Source organism: Buceros rhinoceros, unplaced genomic scaffold, assembly GCF_000710305.1.
Source record: "Buceros rhinoceros silvestris isolate BGI_N320 unplaced genomic scaffold, ASM71030v1 scaffold8796, whole genome shotgun sequence".
NCBI classification, from domain to species: domain Eukaryota; kingdom Metazoa; phylum Chordata; class Aves; order Bucerotiformes; family Bucerotidae; genus Buceros; species Buceros rhinoceros.
Genome location: NW_010416897.1, coordinates 5,724 through 18,464, shown reverse-complemented (window position 1 = coordinate 18,464; position 12,741 = coordinate 5,724). Strand labels below are relative to the sequence as shown.

The 12,741-nt window shown below is 37.5% G+C and overlaps 1 protein-coding gene across 1 annotated transcript; it reads right to left on the bottom strand.

Moving 5' to 3' along the window:
- Window positions 1–1,321: 1,321 nt before the first annotated feature.
- FBXO33 (F-box protein 33) lies at window positions 1,322–12,541 on the bottom strand (the record flags this gene model as incomplete). Its single annotated transcript, XM_010137977.1, has 3 exons — window positions 1,322–1,935; window positions 6,252–6,937; window positions 12,431–12,541. Coding segments are annotated over 3 exons (1,069 nt in total), but the record flags the coding sequence as incomplete, so codon positions are not given.
- Window positions 12,542–12,741: the final 200 nt, after the last annotated feature.

Sequence of the window (12,741 nt, the reverse complement as noted above, 5' to 3'; positions counted from 1 at the left end):
TTAAAAGAATATATACATTTAACATAAACCATACAACATCAGTCATCAGTTCAAACATTCAGCTGGTTTCCTTACATTTTCTGTCAGGATTTTTTTTTATCTGATCACATTTATAAGATAAAATCTCACCACATCTGGCATATACACACACTGTGCCAGTGGATTCACTCTACTGATGTACATATAAAATCCGCATGGTATGTGCTCACTGGAGACAAAACAGCGCACACCTGTCAAAAGGTCAGTTTAATATAAGATGGTAAAACCACTTGTAAAACACATATAAACTTTTTCCATAAATAGAATCATATCTGGACATCTGTTGCATAAATTGTGTTTTCCAAAGCTTACAATATAGCAGCCAGGTCTCAGCACTGCTGGGCACCCACGTTGGCCACTTACTTTATTATTGCAGACTGTCCTTTAAACATTAAATGCACAACATTCGTACCACTTAAAACTGGGGTCAGGTGGAAGTCTCACAGAGACCACGTCTGTACCGCGGTTGCCCTGAAACAGTTAAATCGGCTTTTAAAGCCTCTCAGATATAACAAGATTTTAAAACATACTTCATGGAATGTTCTTCATGCATCATAGCAGCTCATACCTGTGATAGAACAAGCTTTGTATTTGTTTCCTTTCCTTCCTTTACATTCACTATTCACAGTGAAACAGGTGCATGTTTGTTAAGAGTTCTGAGGTTGCTGACTGAGCCACAGCACAGCTGTGTACCACAGGTCGAAATTCGACCTTATATATTACAATCTAGCAGTATCTGGCTGGCCAAAAGTTGGCCTGCCCCTGCCAGCATGTGGGCACTTCTTCGTTTTTAGTCTATTCTTTGGCAGCTGACACAGGCGCTGACAGAGAAAATCCAGTGACTTGGTTGCTAGGGATTTCACGACTAATGTTTGTTTGCAGGTGTATACCTTTGTATCGAAGTCTTCACTGCTACATTTTTACATCGGAGTGCACGTTCTTGTTTTTTTTCTTTTAAACTTTGCCCCAATGCTAACTTTTAAGATGACAGAACATGAGAATAGAGGACGAGTTTGCAAAGAATTCAAAAGACTACAGCTTATGTATTGAATCTGTAAGTGTGGGTACCTGAAAAGCAAGTGTTTCACACTGCTGCTTAACAGCTAAGAAAAGCCAAGAATGGTAAGTCATGCTTCAGAATCTGTACATGAAATAAAGCAAGGTGAAAGTATTACAATGAACAGCCCTAGATGGACTTCTGTTCCCTTAAGCTCATGAAGTAGCATGCTACCAGATTAAGCACATGAGAGCATAGCAATCATAGCAATGGGCTATGAATATCAAAAAGAGTTGGCTCCTGAGCCCAGAACTCCGATATAATAGTAAAATAATTCAAAATTTCTCAATAAAAGTAAAGTTAGCCGGCAACCTCAGACAGCCTTTAGCTGTATCTCTATAAAGTTTGTTAGACAAGTCCATTAACCGTGAAAACCCTAAACACTGCCACTTTCAGCTTCTAAACCAATATCCGACTACGTTCTTTGATCAAGAAGTAGAATACACATATATAATTCTATATAGCTAATACTGATTAAACACAGCACAAAAGGGGTTAATTCACGCTACTGAAAAACATAATAGGACCCTACTTGCATATGTAACCATGGGGATTGTAAATAAGGAGCTAAATGCCTTCACTGAAGCTTTGCATCTCTCTGTAAAAGTGACACGTTGGCTCAGTGAAAACACTGAGCAGCTCTATGTCCATGACTGCATGCCAAGGCCGACCCAATCCAAGAGATACTTGCTCAATGAGATTGTGTACTGGATCCACATCCTGATCAGCCAGTTCTCCTTGGTCAAAATCAATGCTTTCTTCTGTGACTTCCAGAACTTTCAAGTCAGAGCCACGAAGACGAGCAATTGCTATAAGATTATGAGCCCAAACTGTGTAACCTAGGGGGAGGGGGAAAAAAAAAAGTTGCTCTGTCATTTTGCTACAAGGCATTTTTTGCTAAAGTACTTGATACCACAGCATCTCAACATCCTTCCCAACCTATTTTGTCATCTTCCATCTGGCAGAATTCCCCTACAGCATTTTATTTTTGGTTGCAAGTGGTAAAGCCCTAGTTTATGTTCTGAATAAGGAAGTATCAAAAATGTTTCAGGTAGTTTAACCAAGCTTGTCTAGATATATTTTTTTTCACCATTCATAGGAAAGTGGACTTCTTTACTCCAAGTTAACTTATATCTACATTTCCAAACATACTGCAAAGCTACTTTGTAATATAAATATATAGAATTTTAAAAGTGAGTAATCAATTAACTAAATGTATAAAACTGCGCTTGTGCTAGAAAAAAAATACAAAGTTTGCTTTTGTTGCATCAGAGGTAGACTTAAAAAAAAAGAACAAACCCAAAACAAACCAACCAGAAGCCTCTCCAAGAAATAGGTCACACCAGTATAAAAAAAAAAAAATAAAAAATCTACATGTATCTTGTTATTCTATCTGAGATTAAACACAATTAGAAAACTTCCTTCTCTTCCCATTAGTGTACATTGTCATCCCTCTTTAAAAATACCTACCCCCCAGTCACCTGTTAGCTTTCTGTACCCTGGCTAAAGCAAATGCTGACCTCCTCCTTATTCATATGCAAACCACAGATGATCCGGGAACTTCCCTTTTAGGGAGCTCTGACAAGTCAGCTCTTCCACTTGGAAAGGAAAGGGCATTTCCGCTCTCAAGCAATCACTCTCACAGGTGCTAAGACTCTTGGTGAGGTGCCCACTTAGATTCCAAGTAAAGCTGCAGTCTGCACAGTACTTGAGCTGGTAAAGTTAAGCTGCTGAGAAATTAAAAACTAACTGTGGTTTGGAGTTCAACAACGCAGTTAACATATCATAATGTACCAAAATAAGACAGCTCGTTATAGTTTGAAGAAAACTGATGTCAAAGTAATAAACAAAGAAGATTTTTAAATTCTGATTTCTTTCACTTCTTCCTGCTGTTTGTCTCTACGGTTTCCTGTAAATATGTTGCTCAGAGTAGGTTTTCAACAATGAAGCCTGCACACACCCATATGGCTCACTTCTCGTATACTAACCATCATAAGTGCATGAATTCCCACAATTTTCATCTGCTGATACTTCACCTCCAGCACAACTGCCCACAGAAGATGAAGCTGTCAATAAGGCTATAGGACATTAAATCCAATGGAAAATTCCTCCTGTAAGATGACACTCCCCTAATCAGGATTTGAAGAAGCTCTCGACACCTTGCAATTATCTTGATCATAAAGGAACTTACTGAAGAAATCTTTCACAGAAAAGTGCAGGAAACAACAATTCCAAGTAAGTCCCCTGTACCATTCTCCCAGTTCAGGTATTTGGCTTTTGCTATAACTTTTCAAAGTCATATCCTTTATGCTCTGGAACAACTATTTTACCCTCAATCTCATTTTAAATTAAGTCTCTGTTCAAAAGTTTTACCTGAGGTTTCTCAGTAACCTTCCAGCAGCAAAAAAAAGCCTCTGCCCAGCTATGTATTCAGAGGTAACAGGGAATAATCACTTTACCACAAGTATCACTGAACAACAACAGATTGACCATGGACACACCATAATTTGTTTTTCCTTGCTAGTAAAAATTTCAACTTTCATTTTGCTCATGGTCAGAATAAAACTGAGACTCTCATGGGTAGCACAAAAGGTGTACAATACAAGGTCTTGAAAATCCACAGAAAGTGTCCTTCTCTTGAGGAGAAGGGGGAAAAAAGGGAGGGGGAAGCTTTTGACCCACAGATGGACTGTGCTTTTTATTCACAGTGCCAGATCATACCACCCTGACTATCCTAAAGTCCCCATACCATCCCAAACAACTACACACTCTTCACACTGTTCCTTCATTCTGCAAGAATGTATTTAATATCCTTCAATCAGATTTCCTCTACACCTGAAGATGCTTATGTGACTTCCCACAAAAGAGAGAAGAGGATCTTGAGGCACCCAAGGAAAAGAGGTCCTTAGAGTATGTTTTCCCCCTCCTCTTTTGGTCACTGACAAGCCAAAACTCTATGTATGTGAATCAAAGCCTTTTACAGAGCAAACTAATAACAAACAGGGGAAAAAAATAAACAAAACCACAAAACAAAAACTTATGAGTATGAGAAACTGAAGAGTAACTTCAGAAAACAGGAAAAGAAACTTGAGCACCTACATATAAAGCAAATTATGGCACCTTGAACAAAAGCACCATTTTTTCCTGAAAGAAGCCTGATAGTCATGAACAATATGACAAGTGAAGCCAGAAACCACTATTTGGTAAACCTCAGAAAAAACAAGTGTAAGGCTAAGACACTGTACAGAAGCATCACGACATTCTAGATCTTTCTTCCTAGTCATGTTCTTCTCACAGTTGCTACTGTAGAAGAAAGATGCTTACACTATAGTACCAGATAAGTCATTTTCACAGCTTAAAAAATGATCAGGAGGCATTTATAAGCACTTTGGTTAGCTTCTGCTGCAAGGAGGGGAAAAAAAGAAGGGGAAAGAATCTGAGTCACAGCATCAGAGCAAGGGTGATATTTGGCCATTCTCTCCCGCAGGTATACACGGCATCTCTCCAAAGAAAGAAGATGCAGCAATAACCATTCGCTACGTGGAATAGTAGAAGGCATTTGCTTCCCTGGTGCTCTGCACAGACTAATACCTTCTGCTGAATGGACGGGCACTGATATTAAATGATACTTACCCTAGCTTAGATATTTTACCATCTTTTAAAGTTTAGATAATATATTAGAGGTTTGAGTTTTGGTTTGTTTGTTTTTTTTTTTTCCTTTTTTTAAACAGGTCCTCAATCTTGTACCCAAATGTTAAAATCCACATTTAGAGTGGTATGGTCATGTGCCATACCCAAAAACTGTCAGACCTGGAAACTATAAAGCAGAGACAGCTAAATTGATATTTTTCCCTGCTATGAGTTTTCAGTAGAAGACAGTGGAAAAACTTCCTAGCAAACACAGCAGGACCTTCTGATTTCAGTCAGTAGGAATCTGAATGTACAACCTCCACTGCTGAAGGCCTCTTCAGTTTGTGCTGAATGACTGCAGATTTACCCACCCAAGGAGTCTGGGGAAATTTATTCATTCTTATGCAACAAATACAGAATCACAGAATCATTTGATTGGTAGAGACCTTTAAGATCACTGAGACCAACCGTTCACCCAGCACTGCCAGAGTCTCTAAACTATGTCCCTCAGTGCCACAACTTTACATCTTTTAAAACACTTCCAGGGATGGGGACCCCACCACCTCCTTACGCGGCCTGATCCAATGCTTGACAACCCTCTCTGTAAAGAAATTTTTCCTAATAAACAACCTAAATCTCCCCTAGTGCAACTTAAGGCCGTTTCCTCTCCTCCTGTCACTTGTTATATGGGAGAAAAGACTGACCCAAATCTCGCTATAACCTCCTTTCAGGTCATCACTTAACTCCTTCATGCATCAGCAAACTTGGTCATCAGCAAACTTATTCCAGCAAGAACAAAAATAACTGTTCTACATTATTTCAATTTCAGGCACCTTAAAACTTGCCAAACAACTACAACTTGTAGCAAGTACTTACTGACGACAGAGATGAATACAAATGCATAGGGTTTTTTCTTTTTAAATTTGCAAAGAAATAGATGGGATAAACCTAGCCCTGGTTTTGCTGGTCAAACCAATGCACCCAGTCAGGCAATTCACTCCACATTATATTTTTCAGCCTTCATCTGATGGCAAAGTCTTACCAAACTGGTAACAGACTTCCTCCCCTCAGCCTTGGGACACTTAACCCATGTTATTAACAAACAAGAAGCACAATCATCTAATCTTGCCAGCATACTAGCTCAAAATAAAACAGCAAATATTTTCAGTGTTCACGCTCACATAACCAGCTACTTGGGGGAACTTGGACAGTGCAGCCCATTTTCAAGATAAGCCTCCCGGAATGTTCAGTTCTTAGTTATCCTCAATTCTGTGAGCAGTCTAATAAAATGTCATGTGACTTCTCAATAGAAGTTAGTAAGCTACAATTATGTTTAGCCCTCATATACAATAAACACCTTCATATTTTTAAACACAAAAATACTAGTGTGAGTACACCAGCAGGTATAGCAACTGCACGGCAAACTTTTGAACACCACTCCACTAGAAGACATTATAATTAGAAAGGCTGAAGTGTTTTAAGTATTTCAAAGTCACATACTATGCCCATGCAACATATTACCTACCATGAATAGCTAGGAGAGACAGTCTTGTGCACCTCCAGGCTAATAAGACAAGTGGATCTTCATTCCGGTTGTCGCTAAGATCTGGAAAGCCAGACATATCTATCACATCATTCATTAGTACAAAATGAGTGAGGAACTTGTCATACTGCCTGGATATGAGGTCAACAACAGCCCCTGAAACACAAGTGATGTAGCTGTCAAAATGAATCCTCTCTAGGGGGATACTGGGCTTCAGAATCCTTAACATATCATCACTCTTGACATCAAAAGCCATTATATAGACCCGAAGGTTAGTGCTGTTGCGAGTTAGCGCCTTCCAATTCTCATCTTCTGGCATACTGTCCAATGACTTGTGCATTATGGAAACACTGTGGACCAGGAGAGATAGTCGATGCAAAGGCACGTGATTGCTGTCAGCCAGGACTCTTGCCATTTCAGCTGTAAAATCACAGAAATCCAAAGCGAGTGAACGCAGATTCACAAAGCGCTCCAATTCAACCGCAGTGATAAGAGTGGTATTACCAGGAATGTGGTTATCCAATAAGCTCAGATGTTCCATGGTGTTGGCTATGGGGTTTGATAAGGAGGACAATGATGTGGGAGTTACTATTTGCAGCATAAACCCACAAGACAGCCATTTCAATTGCCTGCTATTGCCTAATATCTCTTCAAACAGCAGCTGGATTCTGCAAGTAAACAAAATAGACAATTATCCTATTAAACATGGTTGAATCTTGCCAGTTACATACCATTCTATCTCTTTATTTGCAAATTATTACTCTTCTTTCATTTATGGCCTTATTCTGCAAGAAGGTGCTATTATTATGGTTCTCATGAACTACAAATGTTAGAACCTGACTGCAAACATCCCAAAGCAATTTTACTTTCATTGCTCTTAAAAAGTTAAAATTATAAAGTATCTTGAGAAATAGTACATTCTTCATCTTTCAAAAACAGTGGCATACTATGAACCCTCATTTCATGTATTTTCCAATACGTATTTAACACCCTCCCACATACATTTTAAGATTATGCAAATAATCTTTTAAAATACAGCTCTTGTTTTTAAAAACAGCATTTCATATTTGCTAACCTTTCCAGAACTGCAAATTCAATATAAAAAAAAAAAAACATTTTCAATGAAAGGTTGCAGAAACTTGACTTTGAGCATAAGTTAGAATGATATGAAACTACCTGCTTGATTTTGCTGATTAAACGGCAAAGAATAAACATGGAAGAAAAAGATTCTTTAAGTAATTCTGAATATACAGCTAACTGGATTTTCAAGTGTCAACAGATTCAAGTTCTACCAAAACAACTTGGACCTGCTAACATTTCAATCTCAGATTATCAGTGCCAGATGATTCTGGCACTGCCAGAATCCTCATGCCTTTTATTATGTTGCATGATTATTATGCAGTTATTTTGATACATCCCAGCTCTCCTACCCCTTTATTTTTTTAATGACAGGATGTTCTTTAAGCTAGATACTTAATTCAAGAAGGCAACATGAGTATTTTCAGATAAGATTTTGAATACTAAATTTAAATAGTGCAGTCAAACACTCAAGCTTTCTCCAAATAAATATTTTTTCCATTTTATTATTACCCAATTGTTATTTTTATTATTTATCCCACAGCTGCTAAGGCCCAAAAAAGTCCTGCCCAAATGACAAGCGTTCTTTGAGGATATATATTTTGGGACACATATGTAGACAAGCATTTGATCTCAAACCCTGGTTAGCCAGAAGGAAAGATCAGCATTTAAGGGAAGCAGTTGAGCCAGGATATGACAGCACCATGAAATGTCAAGAAATAAGATGTAAACACCTCCAGTCCAAAATAAGCAGATATTTTTGTGCCTCAGAACAGGTAATGTTTTGCACAGAACACTTTTTCCTTTATTGTTATGAATATCTGTATACTTTGTAACATTGTTTTGCTTAGATGTATAAATTTGTCAGTCTCATCCACATGCCTTTAATTGAGATAATGTCCACACAAAATTAAAGGCTTATTTACCCTGGTATCCTGACAGCAGAAAGCCACTAACACCTTAAGAACAGAACAAGGAAAGCACATAGGGATATTTCTCAAATATCTCCCTAGTTTCCAAAAATTTGTAACTCAGACCTCCTGTGCCAGAGGTGGCTTTCTGTATTGGTAACCCTCAGGGACCTCACTTCTACAGATTTTTCCAGGTTCCTCTTTAAGCCAAGTTAAGTGTTTTGCAACTGTAATATCAAATAACAAAGATATCTGTAGCACAATTCTCCCCTCTTCTGGCTTGCTCTGAACTTGTCACCTACTATCTTTGATGCCCCATAATCCTCCTATTCATTCTCTTCCTCTGCAAATTCTTATTTATCCTCTCCCCTGCCAGCATGTGCTTGCCTTCTTCTCCTGAGAAGGTACTGGGTTTGCAAGGCTTGACTTTTCTCTGTGAGAGGAAAAGTTGGTGTGGTTATTGTATTTATCTATTATACACCTTCGAATAGTTCCCAAGGTTTTGTCTAGTACCAGGTTTAAAGAATTCAGTTCTTTCAGATCTTCTCTGAATATTTTTTTTAAATGGAGGAATAGCAACTGCAACACAAATTAAACACAGTTTTAAACAACTGGTGAAGAGTCACAGATAGTGTAGTTTTGCTATTTTATTCCTAAATTGTTTTACAGTTCACTTGAGCCCTGTTTGATCCTGCCAATATTCGTTTCATAATTATTCCTGGCAATGCTTAAATTGAAGGCAGATTCTCTGCCAACCCCCTAAAGAAAAGGGTTCTACCACAGGAACCTCTCTAATTTCTTCCAGTAAATAAGAGTCTTCACTCCTGGCTTTCACCATACGCATCTATGAAAGGTGTTGTAATGGTTGCAGCAATGGTAGAGTTTACTTTGTAATGTCCAAGTAGTCAATGTTAATAGTGCTTGTAATATTTTACGGAACAACTGAAAAGATGACAAATCAACTCATCATCTATCTACCTCTCTGCACTAAAAACGTTTAAATTGCTCTTCTGGTATGACTTAAACATCTCAGCGTAGAAGAACTAGTACTTGCACAACTTACTGAAAATAAGATACAGAACTCTGCAGCTGTAGGGTGGGTTTTCTCCTCTGTGGGAATTATACTAAATAACTTCTAAGAAGAGATGTTTATTTAATACTATTTATACCTTTTGGTGCAAGCACCAAAGCATTTATACAAGTGTTTAGATTTGTGCTGATAGTCCACCAAGCCACAGGTCCTAAGGAAACTTTCCAGCCAACTTCCTCCACTTCTTTGCCGATTTAATAAAAAGAGATCAAACAAACATGTCAATAGAGAACATTTAATAGCCATCACTTTCAGATTGTTTTTAATACCTGCTTTATGTAAGGCCAGACAGGAAGCACAATATAAACTACATGCCATTAGTTTGAAAAACTTATCTGAAATATGTTAAAACACCCTAACTGGGGGTTTTCTGCCTCTGCAAATCCTTATGCACTTCCTATTTTTCATAAACAGACTGCATCTAACTGGAGTCTGCAAAAATAGTTTGAACAATGTTCTAGAAATTTAGACACATTAAGTAAATTCTTGGAAATTAACACCTACTTTATTTTCATATTAACTTTTACTTCAACTGCCTAGCATGTAGTACAACACTTATCCTACCTTACAGTTATCTTAAAGCTCACTTCTAAAGCTGAAGTTTAAGCACAGTTTAGTAAGTATAACAAATACAGGCAGAGCTCAGCACATGCAAGAAAGCGATGCCTCAACAAACATACTTAATCAGTCCCCTTTGTGCCCTATAAGCAGCAATTACAGGATGTTCACCATCGACCTGAAACCTACAAGTAGTCACACTGGAGCAAACTATTTAAAAAAAAAAATTACTTCCACAATTAACGACTCAAATGGCACTTTCAGCCAGAGCCTAACTAGACAGACTGAGTTACTGTTTAAGCCCATAAAACAGGCCTGACTAGTACTGAAGTACATTGATGTCCCTGTACAGGAAACAACATATTACTAAGGCCCATATGGAGCCCATTTGTTTAATTAAAGACTATCAATCAAAATACTTTGTTTAATAACAGGGACTAAACCAGTTCTTTTGGAAACCAAACTATGTGAACCACACAGATCAGTCATGGCAAGTAGATTTCAGAAAGCCAAAATTCTAAACAATTACCCTTTGTTCAACTCAAGACAAATGTATTGTTATGCTGAGCTTCTCAACAATTATGAACTACGTTGTAGAGAGAATTTTAGAAAGTAACCAGGGACACATATGCTGTAAGTAGAAAAAACAAGCACTACAAACCCATGCTGATCACTGCAAAAAATACACTTTTGAAAACACAATCCAAAGCCCCCATCCCTCAGAACAACCCGTAGTCTTAAGCTGGGAGAGGACCCTAATGGTTCTGTGCTAGCTGAGATTTCACCCATGGTCGTCTGTTAGACACAGCTCAATGCTACAGACTTAAGGAAATCTCACATCTTCTTCCCTAACTGCTTTAACTGCAGGAAATTCCTGGAACAGCTAGTAAGGTTTATCACAATACGGGTTCCAAAAATCCTCAACTACCAGTAATGCTGTTTCCAAAGGTTCCTTAGTATCTTTCAGTATTAATTATCAGTATCCACGTTTTGGAACTTAACTGATGCAAATCCCAAATGCAAAAGACGAGGACTAAGGAACCATAAAGATTTACTTCCTGAAGTAAATCTGCTGCTAGTGCTGATGAACTCAATAGCACTGAATAAAACAAAACCAGCTTTCCCTTAATTTAGAAAAGGACTAGCAGGTCCCAAATACATTGTTTTATTCTAGAAAAAAACCCCAATCAACCAAACAGCAAACCAAATAAACAAGAGGCAACACTGATCTGCTCATTCCAAAATGTCTAAACATAAATATTGACTTAAAAGACTAATTTCAAATTAGATAGTGAGTTTTGCATGGGTAATGGCTCTGAAGTGTGCATACTTATTTTTGTTATTTGAAGAAATATTTAACCATCTACTCAGCTGGGTAAATATCTGCTTAGATGGCTCCCCTCAAGCCCCTTGGCAAAGATTTGGTTATATATTTATGTTTTCATAAAGGATAGGAAAACACAACAAAGAGTTTGAAAAAAGGAGCTTTTATTTAATCAGCCTTTTACTTGCACACAGCACTACAGTATGTATGTTAAATGGAAACCAAGATTACTGTCAGTTCTGCATCCTAAGCACAATGGATAACAAAGACACAGTATGTGACATACATCTGTATTTGCACTGTTTTAGAAGTTTAAGTCAGGTACAAACATTTAGTTCAATGGTTATGTTCACATAAATACACTGATCTGATAATATACCTACGTCAGTTCTAATACCACCCTAAAAAAATAATAGTAAAGATCTAGAGTGGGTGTACTTATTCCACTCAAGCTACTGGGAGAAAGATGCTTCAGATGACACAAATTAAAATTATGGTATTGGGTCTTATCTATATGGAAAGTCTTACCTATATGGGAAGTTTTAGCAAAACTGCTAAAATAAGTTAACTTAGCATTACTTCATCTGCAGTAATTTATTCCAGAAGTCAGCAGCTTTTTTACACTGTATTTTAACCTTTTCCAGAGAAGAACTAGTTATTCTGATTATAAGCATTCAAGATCTGTACCATAATAATAAATCAAGCTAAAATACACCTCTGAACTAAAAAAAAGCACATTGTAAGCTCTGATCTTCCAGGAATTCTGCAAATATATAAGCTAGTTTTGAGATGCAATTTGAAATAAGTTGTTGGCATTCATATTCTCTTTCAAGCTTACTTGCTACATGTCCTCAACTGTTGTGAAATACAAGAAATTTCTTACTTTTCTTATTTTTTCAAGAACAGCAATAGCAGAAGTGCTGGTAACAACCCCCAATCCCTTCTCCCCCTTTGTACCATTAACATAATGTTGCTTCTAGAACACAATGAAAAGAGGAAAGATTTTCACCTTTCTAAGAAGTGAGCAGGGGAGCCATAAACACAAACTACTTCATTAAAATAGTAGGACAGAAATCAACATAGTTTAAGATAAGGCTTTTAACATAAAGCTTTCTCAGTCCTGTATTTGAGGCATGAAACTGTGTTCTGTTATCTGGTTTTATTATTTTAATGTATTTGATAATTTACAGATACAACTTACTGTTTAATCTTCTTGCCACCAGGGTCAACCTTGCCGAGGTATGTATTTGATATACTTCCATGTTGCTGCAGAATGCTTATATCTCCAAAGAGACTTAACTTCTGGAGGTTCCTTTGAAAAAAAACAAAATAAAATGGAATTTGTACACAAAATTAAAACTCTGTGAGGAATCATTCTGCGTAAGACAAACACAGGCAATAAGAAGACATTATTACACAGAACATGTAGTCTGTTTCGGGAAATATCCTACTGTTCTGGAATACAGGCGCATTTCGAACTTCAGAAAATGAGACTCAAGTATAAAGGGAAAG